Genomic DNA, 13945 nt, shown 5'->3' with positions numbered 1-13945 from the left:
GTACCAAAAGCTTAGCAAGTACATAGAAAGTAATTACAGGACCAACTGTGGTTCATGTCTCTAATTCCAGCTGGTGGTGAGCAAGGAGGTTTGCAGTTTGTAGAGCCAGTGTGAGAAAATACAAGCATTGGAGTTAGTGGCACAAATATGCAATCCCACCTACATGAGAGCCCTAAGTAAAAGAATTTCCACCCATGCCGCCTTAGCATGAGCCCCATGTGAAAAATCACTAAGAATAACTGAAGTAAGAAAGGCTGCTCAGGTCATAGTTCATGTGGAAGAACACCTGCCTCGCAAGAGTGTGGTCCTGAGTTTAAACTCTAATACCACCAAAAGGAAGGGAAGGAAAAGGGAAGGGAGGGGAGGAGAAGGGAAGGAAATGAAAGGAAGGATCATAAAGGAAAAGATAAATGAAAACAAAACAGAAAAGAAGAGAAAGAAAAGATCAGAAAGGTCCTCAAATGCTTCATTATTCCATTACTTCACCCATGGGCTTCCTTTTCTGTATACCTACCATTCACTGTTAGTGTAGGAAGATACATGAAAAGGATTTGGAAAAGTATAATGGTTGAGGAATGTTTTCCTTTTCCTTTTTGCCATTGCTATTGTTTTAGTTCCACCTTCCATTGCTGATGAGCCCACGGACTTTCTGGTAACCAAACAGGCCCCAGCAGTAATTACCTGCACTGCTTCTGGAGTACCGGTTCCTTCAATTCATTGGACCAAAAATGGTGTAAAATTGTTTCCCAGGGGAGATGGCTTTCGGATTCTGTCCTCAGGTAAGACCAGGCTCAGAGAAGACCTAATGATTGCGTGGATTACTAATGAATGGTGGAACCTGACCTTTAATTCACCAGAGTGAAAATGAAATAGAATTTGATCTAGTAAACAAATGCAATTCAAGTAGGGAAGGAGAATAGGAAGAGAAAGAAAAAAAATAGAGGAACAGGTAAAGAAGGAGGAGGGCATGAGAGGGGAGGAAAGGAAAAGGAATTGTGAGGAGGAGATGGTGAAGGGGAAGAAGTAGAAGAGAAGGAAAAGAAGAGGAATAAGTAATACTCATCTGAAGATAATGAGAATGATCACTGGCATGTGTGTGTATATCTGCTAAACTTAAAATTTGGCGAACGCACTTCTTACTTGTAAGTCATAGTTTTTTACTGGCCAAATAAAATATTTATAAAACATTCAGTGCCTTAGACAAATGATGATAGGCTCCAGGAAGATGTTGAAGCTATAAAACTAAGACAGGGTTCATGCTTTCAATGTAGTCACAAAGGTCAGGTGCTGAGACTGCAATTGTCAATTTGGTACAATAAATTAGGAAGTCAAGGTGAGAAAAATAAACTCCTTGAAAGTATTGGCAGTTCATACTCTAAAAACCTACTGAGCTCTGAGCAGGTAGACTAGAGATGAACTAAAGCAGCATCTAAAATGCCTCGGTTTCCTGCATATGAGAATATTGTTCTAATGGAAGATGTGTGTTTTAATAGAGAGAGAATAAAGATATATTTAGGCAAATTACTTTAATTGTCGTAGGAACCTGAGTAGGTACCAATTCAAATTATAGAACTAAGCTAACCACCCTGCAGTATAATCACAAAGTTTTGTCCTAAGAAAAAAAGTTCAGAATTTTTTTTCAAAATGTTAATCAGCATTGCCATAAACTCAGCAATCCTTTGCTGGCTATGTATCTGATACATGTAAAAGTATATCTCTACAGGTACACTTATGAGCAGATATACATACACTCATTAACAATAGTCAAAAGGTATAATAGAAATGTCTACTAATCTATGAATGGATAAACAAGATGAGGTTATGTCCACCGAATATAATTCTATATAGCACTGGGAGAAAAAAAGGGAAGAGGTGACACTCTTCAAAAAGAAATATACTCATTACCTGACTTATAGTCATGCACGAAGACCTGGGTTCGATTCCTTGGTACCACATACATAGAAAAAAGCCGGGAGTGGTGCTGAGGTTCAAGTGGTAGAGCTCTAACCTTGAGAAAGTCCAAGGACAGTGCTTAGGCCTTGAGCTCAAGCCCAGGACTGGCAAAAAAAAAATCAAGCTGTGTTCCTTACTTCAGCAAGTAAGAATGAGAATAGAGACAGTAAAAGCCAGTCAACCCTGCTGGGTGAAAAAAACCCACAAAAATGAGGACTATAACTTATTGCCCTGCATATGAAATGTTTCTCCTATTCAGGAGCAATTGAAATATCAGCCACACAATTAAATCATGAAGGAAGATATACTTGTATTGCTCGGAATACAGCTGGTTCTGCACATCGTCACATGACCCTTCATGTCCAAGGTATGGAAGTTTATTTACTCATGAAAACAATTCTGGGTGGGTTAGATAATAACTAAACTATCAAGTTCTTGCCTAGTGTGTGAAGTCCTGTGTTTGATCCAAGGGAAGGAGGGAAAGAAAGGAAAGAGAAAGACAGAGAAAAAGAAAAAGGGAAAGAGAAAGAGGAAATAAAGGAGAAATATAGGGCTGGAAGTTTGGCTTAGTGGTAGTGTGCTTGCTGGGAGTTTGGCCTAACAGTAGAGTACATACCCATCATGCATGAAGATCCGGGTTCGATTCCTTGGTACCACATACATAGAAAAAAGCCAGAAATGGTGCTGAGGCTCAAGTGGTAGAGCTCTAACCTTCAGAAAAAGACCAATGACAGTGCTCGGGCCTGAGTCCATGCTCAGGACTGGCAAAAAAAAAAGGAGAAATATATTAGGACTTGTTGGGTTTGGAGTTTGGTGTAGTTTTGCTCTACATTCCATTTTACTCATTTTTACTTTTTTTAAGATGGCATTTTCTAGAGTTATAAGCCACAGTAGAATCTTAGGATATGAAAGGTTTGGAGTTACTCCTTCTCTTTTGGAACTTTTATAATCTGTCCTTGTTTTTAATCTTCTGATACAGTTTTTCTAAGGTGAACTCTATCATAGGAAGATACAAAGAATGGAATGTGGCCAATCTATACCTTTCTCTTGAATAATCAAATCTCTAAGTTTTAGGAGTCGTGTTTGAATGTGGGAAAATCACCCTGACAGTAGACTTCTGTGCCTGTAACTAGTACTATTCTTTTTGTCAATTGGATTTTCTAGAGCCTCCAGTCATTCAGCCCCAGCCCAGTGAACTAAATGTCATTATAAACAACCCCATTTTACTCCCATGTGAAGCCACAGGGACGCCCAGCCCTTTCATTGCTTGGCAAAAAGAAGGCATCAATGTGGTCTCTTCAGGTATCTACTGCTGTTTATATTCTTTTAAAAAAAATCACAGCCCAATCAATGGTTTGTGGTTTAGAACTAATTATGATATTTAAAAGAAAGTCATTCCTTTCACCCTGATTTTTGTCACTATAATATAGGCAAAAATTATGCAGTTCTACCCAGCGGCAGCTTGCAGATCTCCAGAGCTGTTCGAGAGGACTCAGGCACTTACATGTGTGTAGCTCAGAATGCAGCAGGGACAGCCCTGGGCAAAATCAAGTTAAATGTTCAAGGTACCAAAATATTTCATGGCTCTGTCTGTCTTCAAAGCTCTTTGTCACATGGATACTAAATATTTACATATATATGTCTAAAGTGATTATGCTGTGTCTCCCTTAAACTTCCCAACTTTCTTGGTTTGCATTATCCTACTTATTTTTCTATTTCCTTTGTAAAGAAGATGAATTCATGTATTTTCTTTGTTCCAATTGTGTATAAGATGTTCATCCCATTTTTAACCTGTAGGAAAGTGTACAGTGCTCCCTTCCTTAGGTCAACTAGTGAAACATGTTTCAGGAAAAATGAAATAGAAATGTGTAGAAATACATAGCTCTAGAGCTTTAAATGGTATAGTCTTTCAAACAGTATGATAAAATGTCACCTGTGACGGGAAGTACCTCTTGTCTTAGTAGCTGTCTTAATTATCCACTCTTCACAGTAGAGCAGTACTTCTGTTTAATCGGTTTACCTAATGATGGCCTCAGAGCACACATTTAATGATAGTGGGGGCTAGACACTGTGGCTCACACCTATAATACCACACTCTATGGAGACAGATATTAGGAAGACCATGGAGCAACTCCAGCTGAAACAAAAAGTTGGCAAAATGACATCTCTACAATTATGAAGACTTTTATCTAGATATCATGACTATATAGGACCTGTAGATAAGGAGATGGTCCATTGTCTGCTCTACATCAGAAATGTTGACCCTGTCTAAAACCAACTGATGCAAAAATAAATAAAAATGAAAGCGGGTAACAGTTACGTGAATCATGTAATGAGTACAATTCTTTTAGACTAATGCCTCCCTTGCATAGCTCTCTCCTGTCTCTACCCACAAGATATCTAGTTCATTTTCCACAGTGTCTAGTAAATATCACTGTTCTATTTATTCATTCTTGTTCCACCTTTTATGTGCTCTCCCTAGCTCTCCCAAATGCAAACAAGTAAGGCAAAATGGAAAGAAAACAAAAACAGAAACCTTGGCAACTAAAAATGTCTCTTGTTTCCTTTTCTTGGAGTTCATTTCATAGAATATTATTTTATATGGTCATCCACCTAGAGTTAAAAAATTAACTCCCCAAAAAATAAATCCTCAAAAGGTCAACAACCCAATCAATAAATGGGTTAATGGACTTAAGAGGGACTTTCAGAGAAAGGAAAAAGAATGGCCAATAGACACATAAAGAAATGCTCAACATCTCTGGCCGTAAAAGAAATGCAAATCAAAACACCATTGAAATTCCACCTCATTCCAGTTAGAATGGCCATTATCAGGAAAACTAAGAATAACAAGTGCTGGCAGGCATATGGTCAAAATGGAACCCTATATACTGTTGGTGGGAATGTAAACTTATTCAACCACTCTGGAAAACAGTATGGAGGTTCCTCAAAAGACATAGAGCTTCCCTAAGACACAGCAATTCCACTCCTTGGCATTTACCCAAATCACCACAAACAAAACTGCACTAAAGCCACCAGCACAACCATGTTCATTATCGCATTGTTTATAATAGCCAAGATACAGAATCAACCCATATGTCCCTCTGTGGATGAATGAATCAAGAAAATGTGCTATATATACACAATGGAATGCTACTCATCCATCAGAAGAAATTATATTATTCATAAGGAAATGGAAAGAGTTAAAAAAAATTATATTAAGCGAAGTAAGCTAGAGCCAAAGAAACATAGGCTACATGGTTTCCCTCATTTGTGGTAACTAGAATATGCCTATAACTCTATAAGTAAACACAGTGAATGGCTAAAGTAAATAAATACATATACAAGGGCATGACAAATTGCATAGGACCCTAGTCATTAACATACATAGACTATGCATATGAGTGGGGAACACAGAATCAAAAGTTATATACAGATAACCATAAATTCAGATAAATTCTATTGAAGGGGAAGGAGGGAAACAAGAGGCTAAGTTGGTGAATAATGGAAACAGGTAAGGATCATTTTGGTTTATTGACTATATAGGCCCCTCTGGAGGGAAGAGGCAAGAATCATAAGCAAAGTTAGGTTTGGTTGTCCATAGAGAAAAGACACCATGTGCAATTGCCCTGAGGAAAAAGTGAGAAAACAAAGCATGTTTATATGGCCAGACAATGGTGAGAGAGATGAGACAGATGCATGGCAGGACCAGCACATGCCATCTACATCTTCTCATACAATGGGAAGCCTTATAAGGATTTAGCTAGGCCTCTTAGTTTTAGGAAGATCGATAATAGTTTACAGAAAAGACAAGAGCTCAAAGAATGAGGTTTTCAGGGCAGAGTGTTGTGTGGTTCAGGAGAGGGAGGAGTGATGAATGGAAGGTTAGAAAAGCAAAATTTATTGTGTTCCCTGGACTTCAAGTAAACCTTTGAGTGAATATTTCTAGGAAATAAGGTGAAGGAGAGAACTGATTTTGGAAGAAGAAAACCCTAGTTTCTGTTAATTTCATAGTATTAAATATCCAAGTGGAGATGTCTAGTTGAAAGTGCTCATGGAAAATGCATAGTTTAAATTTTTAAAAATTGCAGAGCACGGATAGTGGCTTAAGTAGTAGAACATCTACTTAGCAAGGGTAAGGCTCTGAGTTCAAAGTCTAATACCAATCACACACTTACACACACACACACACACACACACACACACACACACACACACACACACACAACCTGAATGTGATCAGTGCTAAAGTCAAACTCAGGAGATCACCTAAGTGTGTGATCAACTAAGGAAACAAGATACAGACAGAAAAGATGGGTAAGGAAAAGGCTCTGGGACAGGACATGGTTTAGCAGTCTCATAAAATAGAGTACACTGGAAAAGAATCCAGAGGATTCAAACTGATGCTCAGAGACATAAGTAAAAAATTAGAGGAATCTAGAAGGAAATGATGTTTCAAAATGAAACTGGGAAACTTTGAGAAATGTAATTGCACTAAGGAGCAGAACCAAAAATAATCATTGGTTTCTATAATTTAATGTGATGAGAAAAAATGGTTTCCAATTGGAGTGCCTTCCTTAAATGATTTAGTCATTTGTTTCTTTGTGCCAGTACCAGGACTTGAAATAAGATCCTCCAGCTCTCACTCAGCTTTCTTGCTCAAAGCTAGGGCTGTACCATCTTAACCATGACTTAAGCCCTGTTTTTTGCTTGTTAATTGCAGACAGTCTTGACAACTTTTCTGCCCAAGCTGACTTTGAACCTGTTTTCCAGGTCTCAACCTCTTTAGTAGCTAGGATTACAGATGTGAGCGGCCACTGATGCCAGGCAAAGGAAAAATGTTGATATTCCAAACAGAACCAAACTCGAATGCTCTCATAAAGACACAATAAGGGAAGGATGTTGTCTTTCACAAATGTCCCTCTGCCATAGCAAGACTGCCATGTGTCATCTGTACTCTCGTGATTCTCAATTAAGATTTGAACTTTCTTTCAGTTCCCCCAGTCATTAGAACTCATCCAAAAGAATACGTCACTGCTGTGGATCAACCCATCACACTGCCCTGCGAGGCAGACGGCCTTCCACCCCCAGACATTGCATGGCACAAGGATGGGCACGCCATTACAGAATCCATCCGCCAGCGCATCCTCAACTCTGGGGCCCTGCAGATAGCCTTTGCTCATCCTGAGGACGCGGGGCTCTACACGTGCATGGCAACTAATGTGGCTGGGTCGAGCAGTATGAGATCCAAGCTCACTGTCCATGGTAGGTTGTCTATCAGGAATTCATTTTGCTGCATCTCTGTGACAAACAAATCACCAAGAACAACTATAGTGGAAAGGAAAACTAATGCAAACCAATATGTGAGGAGAGAAAGTTATAGACCATCCTTGTTGTAGACCTTATAACACCTGTAAAATCCTGCAATCACTTATTTTCTTTAGTGTCACTCAAGGCCTGGTGAGCACTTTAAGTACTTTCTAGTGTTTATGAAGTTAGTTCATCCAGTCAATATTTTGTGGGGGACAGATCCAGAAATTAAACCACCATACAGTGGGTTTGGGTTTGGCTTCTGGCTTGCAGGATTTACTACAATAAGTAGAAGTCAAATGTGAAAAGTCAAAGAGGCAAATAAAAAAAAATTTCTAATCCACTTGTAAATTATTTGAGCATAAAGTGAATGGGAATATGTTCTACAAAGTTGAGTACATTACAATTCTTGCTATGGTCAAAATCAATTGCCTTCCTAGCAAAAGAAATCAATATCTTCAGCTTATTTTAGTATTCCTATAAGAATGACCCTCAAATGTCTTTTATATGTTGATTTTCAGTGGCAAGAATGATGATTTGAATTGAACTTCCTAAAGTCAGCTTTTTGAACAACTTATCTTTCTTGAAATTCCTAGTTCCTCCCACCATCCGAAGTACAGAAATACACTACGCAGTCAATGAGAATTCTCAGGCTATTCTACCGTGTGTGGCTGATGGAATCCCCACTCCAGCAATTCACTGGGAAAAAGACAACATTCCTTTATCTAACTTGTTAGGAAAACACACTTCCCAGCCATATGGAGAACTCATTTTGGAAAATGTTGTGGTAAATTTAATTCTATTAAATAGATATGTTAAGCCAGGTTGTTCATCAATACTCCTTATTTTTACTAATTTAATCTGGAAATCTTTTCTATAATGATGAAAGAAAATATTCATATAAATGTATGTCCAATTAAAAAGCATATGTTTCATTTTAAGTCCCCAGGAGAGCAGCATAGATAGAAGAAAGGAACTAACCAATGATTACCTTTTCAAATTGTCCTGTGGTTTTACGTGGTGTGTTATGTGTATGTCTCTGTGGGGGGGAGGAGTGTCCTGGGACACGAAATCAAGTCTGAGGCACTGTCCTTGAGCTCTTTCTGACTGTCTCTGTCTCTGTCTCTGTCAAGACTAACACTCTACTATTTGAGCCACAGTTTCACTGTCAACCTTTTGGTTGTTGGTTGGAGATAATCATCTCATGGACTTTCTTGCTCAGCTGGTTTCGAAGCACAATCATCAGATCTTAACCTACTGAGTAATTCTAGTTACTGGTCATATCAACTTTAGAGTACAGTGAAGGGACCCTGGGATTTCCATGGCACTGTGATAGACTATGTCATCAGGCTTTTAGTCAGCTATGTCAACTAACATTGTATTTTTCCAATTCTCTTTCCATCAGTCATAGAAATAAAATTATATAGCCAAGCCACAATAATAGCCTATTTACAATTTTGTATTCCAAAATCAAAGTTATTAATGGTTAAAAAGTGAGAATCCTAAAATTGATAAAATGAGAATAAATCTTTTATCTGTTTGAATAAAAATCTCCTAGACTTTAAGGAATTAAAGGGGGCCAGCAGTTTAGAATTCAGCGGGACTGAGAAAACTGTAACATAAATTATTTTAAAATTTTAAAAAAATCTTGTTACCAGTTGCTAGAGTTGAGGATTGGGGCTAGAGTAAATGTTCTTCAAACGAGATAATATTTCACATAAGTTGAATACAATCAAAGCATGTACATTACCACCTGGGGTCTCTGTTAGTTAATAGAAAAATATTTGTGAAAATAGTAAAGATATATTAGATTTTAAGTGTTCTTACTAAGAATATTAGTTCAATATTTGAGGTAGATTTTTTTTGTTCTTTAGCACAATTATGCCATTCTACTGTGTTCATTAACATATATGTATATGTATGTGTTGTGGTCCCTAATAGACGATATTTCTATCAAAATCATGATAAAATAAAAACACATTTAGTAAGAGAAAAAAACATATTTAGTAGGGTGATGAGTCAGATACAATAAAAGTATACCAGTATTCAGGAATCTCTTAAATATGAAGTGAGTGATATAATTAATATATGTTGGCATATGACATATGATCCAGGTTTTTAAATAATTCATTTCCATAAGATCTTTTATTTTAAATGTAATTTGTCACACTCTGAGAACTTAAAACCAGTTAAGTGGTATGTGGTAAGGGGAATTTTATATGGAATAGGGTTTGTTCTTGTTTGCCTTTTTAAAGAATACAATACATTCATCATAGATGTATTCTATGATGAATTGTGGTAAATTATATGGTGCAGCTCTAATTCTTTGACAAAGAATTTTAGTCTTAGATTTAGAAAAGAGAATAAGGTCTGTTATATGCCCTTTAGTTCATCCAAAAGCATTCAGTCATCAGTGCAACTCATTTATTAATGAGAAGTCTGTAGAATATCCTTTAATTCATTTAGCCAACCATTCATTCAATCATCAATTCAACTTATAGTTATTCATGAGATCAAGCACTGGAAAAATACCAGAAAAAAAGACTCAAAGAGTCTTGCCCTTACAGAGTTTATTTCTAGAAGAAGGAGGTAGATGATTTAAGAACACACAATATTAAGAATATACAGTAAAAGTAATATACACAGTGTCACAAAAATGTGTGGTAAGAGTAGAATAAAAGGAGTCTCTGGCATAGATTAAAATTTTTAAGTAAGATAATCACTGGGAAGGTAATGGTGGAGCCAAATATGAGGAGAGTGACCCAGTTAACAAAATATCCAAAGAAAAAGCAACCAAGGAAATAAAATAGGTAGAATGAAGAGTTTAAGTGGGAATGATCCAGCTGTACTTGAGACATGGGAGGTCAGTAAAATTAAAGAAAGTGAATAAAATGAGTTAGAATTCAGAGGAAATGGAAGTCAGATCATGTAGTCTTCTAGATCATTGGAACAATTCTGCCTTTTACTATTTCTAAAAGTACAGTCGCTTGGCAATAGTATATTTCTGTAGGATTGTATTGGCTCTTATGATAAGACTAATGGTAGAGAGGCAAGGACAGAAGCAGGGAGAGCTCCAGGAAGTCTACAGGAAGGCAGATGAGAAATAATAGAATGAGCAGTGGGATATTTCAGAGAAGGAGTGAGGAGTGGTAGGAGGCTACCTATACTTAGAAGTTAGCATATCCTAAAAGATTGCAAGGAGGAATATGGTTCTGGTATCTGTCATTCATACAACAGAGTAACTATAGTCAGTGATAATGCATTGTGTACTTCAAAACAGATCAAAAAAGAAATTTGAAATATGTTTATTACAAAGAAATATTAATGTATAAAGATAAAGATACATTATTTACCCTAATTTGGTTGTTACAAAAGGCTGTGTAAGTTATGAAAACATCAGAATCTACAAATGAATGTATATAATCATTATATACCAATTAAAAATTAGATACAAAAAATATTGCAAGTGGGATTTGAGAGGAAAATGTAAAGAATGACTAAAATGTCTGATACCAAAGGCATGAACAACTCGAGAGGATACAATAGCCATCATCTAAGAAATAAATGATAGGACATAAACAATGTTTTGTTCTATTGAGTCCCATTTCCTTTCCGTGCCACCTATAACAACTATATATCAGTTAATACCAAAGGAGAGCCTGAATGAGCTCAATGCAACTGGAATTTGAAATACGATCTAGATATTGATTGTATTCAACACATAGGTGGTTATAGAAAGTCATGCTAGATGGTACTATGAAGGAACTGATATAGATAAAATGCCATACAGATTTCATACATTCCATGTAGGTATAGATAAAAAGATGATCAAGTTAGAGCCCTCTGCCCCTCTCTTGTGTCAACATTAAGTAGATAGAGAAGGAGCAAATCAATATCATGGTTCGGAAACTGGAAGACTGTGGTGTCCAAGGGAAGACAAAATTTGAGAGGGTGTAGAATGTTGCCAGTCAGACAAGTAACTGGGTGATGGGAGTTAGCCATTGGGCTTAGCTAGTGAGGCTCCAGAATTATAGGTGATATTGCCATTATGCTTGCATTTTCCTACTGCATTACCCACAAAGCCCACTGGATTGCCCAGATGCTTCTTATCAGCCTTTGGATTTAATGTTACTTTTGGTGTTCTACTTGTACATCAAAGAGTGATAGTAAATTGAATATTTGCTAGACTTTAGGGTTTAGCTTTATTGAAATCCTGTTGCTATAAAAATGGTTGTTATAGTTGCATATTATATGGGTTTATGATTTAACTCGTGCATTTTAAATAATGTTTTGATTGATTATGGTTAAAGTACTTTATTTCATATATGGAAATAGAACAATGAAACTTGCTGAAACTATTACAAAGAAGTCACTATCAACAAATTGGAACTGTTTTTAAGATGGGGCAGAGGAATTAAGGGAGGAAAATGCTGGGAGGAGCATTTGTTCAGATTATGATGGATGGATGGATAGATGGACGGAAATGGCATTAAAACCCTTGCAACTAATATCTGCTAAGAAAAAATCTTTAGTTAAAAAATAAATTATACGATGCAAAAACTAACCTAATAATGTAGCTTTAAAAACCGGAAATTTTATTGTCTTTAGAAAGAGTTCTCCTTTGGGAAACAGGTTCTACAGTTTTATGCATGTTATGTAATAAAAATGTAAGCTTCTGACATTTTATGCACTGTGATGGTTTTTTTTTTTCATCTTTAAGCCAGAAGATTCTGGGCTGTACACATGTGTTGCTGACAATGTGGCAGGAGAAGATACACATACTGTCACCCTGACTGTGCATGTCCTCCCAGCATTCACTGAGCTTCCCGGAGATGTGTCACTAAATAAAGGAGAGAAGCTGCGATTAAGCTGTAAGGCAACTGGTATTCCACTGCCCAAACTAACATGGACCTTCAATAACAATATCATCCCAGGTTAGTGATGTCATTCTTCAGAAATGAATCCTTGTCCCAGTAGAGAAGTGGACATCAACCTCTACTTGCTCTGGTTATGAAGTTACTTTGAATTTGTACTGCAGCTTGCATTTTGCCATTTACATATGGACTATCTTTATTCTTTCTGTGGGAATAAGTGGATTACAGTCCTCTATAGTGTGTGTTGTTAAGAATTCTTTTCAAAATGTCCTCTCTCCATGAGAAGATAATATTGTAAATGTAGGCAGCTAAACTTACCCTTCTTGAGCCTCCTTCATCACTGATAAATTGATTACTGCTGGAGTCCTATATAAATTCAGTGCAAATCAACTTCAATTTATGTAGAAATTACAGTCACTGTGGATACTGCCTAACAAATGTCAACTTACTCACTCAGCCTTATTAGTGTAAAGGCACCAAATAACAAGAAATTGTCCTTTGCCAAAGTTGAGTTCTGTTGTGCTGGAACATTAGCTTTTTAGTGATTCTCTGTTTAGAAAAAATGCTAATAAAACTTAGTGCTTTCTTTTGCAAAGATTTATGTTAATGATTGGAACTCATCAACTCTATTACCTTAGTAATGACTAAAGAAAAACAATGTCTAAAAATTCCACTCAGCACTATTTTCTGAAGGCATAGTACCAACTTAGCTATTTAAACCTTTAAATCTTCATTTTCTGCTTTGTACTCAACATTGCCAATATTTTGTTTTACTAAACAGGTAAAACATACAAAGTAAACATACTACTAACATAATTAGGTTTAGGTTGCTCTAATTATAATCTTACTTGGTTTTAGTTAACTTTCACCATATCATGTTAAACTTACATTCACCTCTGGATTTATAACTGCCTCCATAAATATTTATAGCATCACCATGTATGATTTATGGAGGGGTTTAAATTATTACAGAATTGATCGTGTGGTTGCTATGACCTAACAAGCATCTATTTTCATGATTTGCTCTCCAACCTGACAAGTCGGTTGGTTTATAACTGAAAAGGTGTTCTTGTTATTGATGTAAATGGTTTTGGAAGTACCCGTTAGATAAACAGAATGGAAAATGTCATGTCCCTGAACGAAGGATTTTTGAAACACGCAGTCACTTCTGCTTTAGGGAGTAGATTGAAATGAACTATGTACTTTCAATCTAAAATAGTTCTGAATGATGTTTGTTTTCCTTCTTTCTTCCTGTTCCCTAGACTGTTTTTATTCTTCAAACAAGTGTCTATAGACTAGTTGGGAAGATCAGAGGCAAGTGCTGTGTCATGCAGGGTCTTGATGGAATCCTTTAGTTCCTTTGCTTACCAACTCATAAATCTAAACTGTAAAATATTGCACTGCCCTGAATGATTTCAAGGTCACTAAGGGGCATTCAGGCATTCATGTTGTTTCCCAACTTGTTTCTCCTCAGCCCACTTTGATGGTGCAAAGGGACACAGCGAACTTGTTATTGAAAAAGTGTCAAAGGAGGATTCGGGTACCTATGTGTGCACTGCCCAGAACAGTGTGGGCTTTGTGAAAGCCATCGGGTTTGTTTATGTGAAAGGTGGGTAAGAGTGTTTTCCTTTCTCACCTGAAAATTTGACTTACGAGTTGTGTTTTGTTTCCTTATTATGTAGTAATGCACTATAACTTCAGTTTATTAGGCCATGTCGCCCAATTTCACAAATGTACTAATTCATGGGGGGGGGGAGAAATAGCAACCACCATGAGCATTTAACACAAAAGTAAGAAAGAAGTAAATGATC

At 36.8% G+C, this 13945-nt stretch overlaps 1 protein-coding gene across 2 annotated transcripts in view; it reads left to right on the top strand.

Annotated features, from left to right (window-relative positions):
- Window positions 1-13945, top strand: part of Hmcn1 (hemicentin 1) — a 389576-nt gene that overhangs the window by 328165 nt on the left and 47466 nt on the right. For both annotated transcript variants that reach the window (XM_090340222.1, XM_090340223.1), the window contains exons 77-84: window positions 615-779; window positions 2213-2320; window positions 3118-3255; window positions 3384-3518; window positions 6946-7215; window positions 7857-8047; window positions 11981-12194; window positions 13609-13743. In XM_090340222.1, coding sequence (XP_090196348.1) covers window positions 615-779; window positions 2213-2320; window positions 3118-3255; window positions 3384-3518; window positions 6946-7215; window positions 7857-8047; window positions 11981-12194; window positions 13609-13743 — 1356 coding nt within the window. The remainder of the gene's footprint in view (window positions 1-614; window positions 780-2212; window positions 2321-3117; window positions 3256-3383; window positions 3519-6945; window positions 7216-7856; window positions 8048-11980; window positions 12195-13608; window positions 13744-13945) is intronic.

This window comes from Megascapheus bottae, chromosome 10 (genome assembly GCF_031878675.1).
Source record: "Megascapheus bottae isolate mThoBot1 chromosome 10, mThoBot2.hap1, whole genome shotgun sequence".
Lineage (NCBI taxonomy): Eukaryota > Metazoa > Chordata > Mammalia > Rodentia > Geomyidae > Megascapheus > Megascapheus bottae.
Note: the sequence above shows the minus strand (reverse complement) of the source record. Positions and strands in the feature narration are given on the sequence as shown.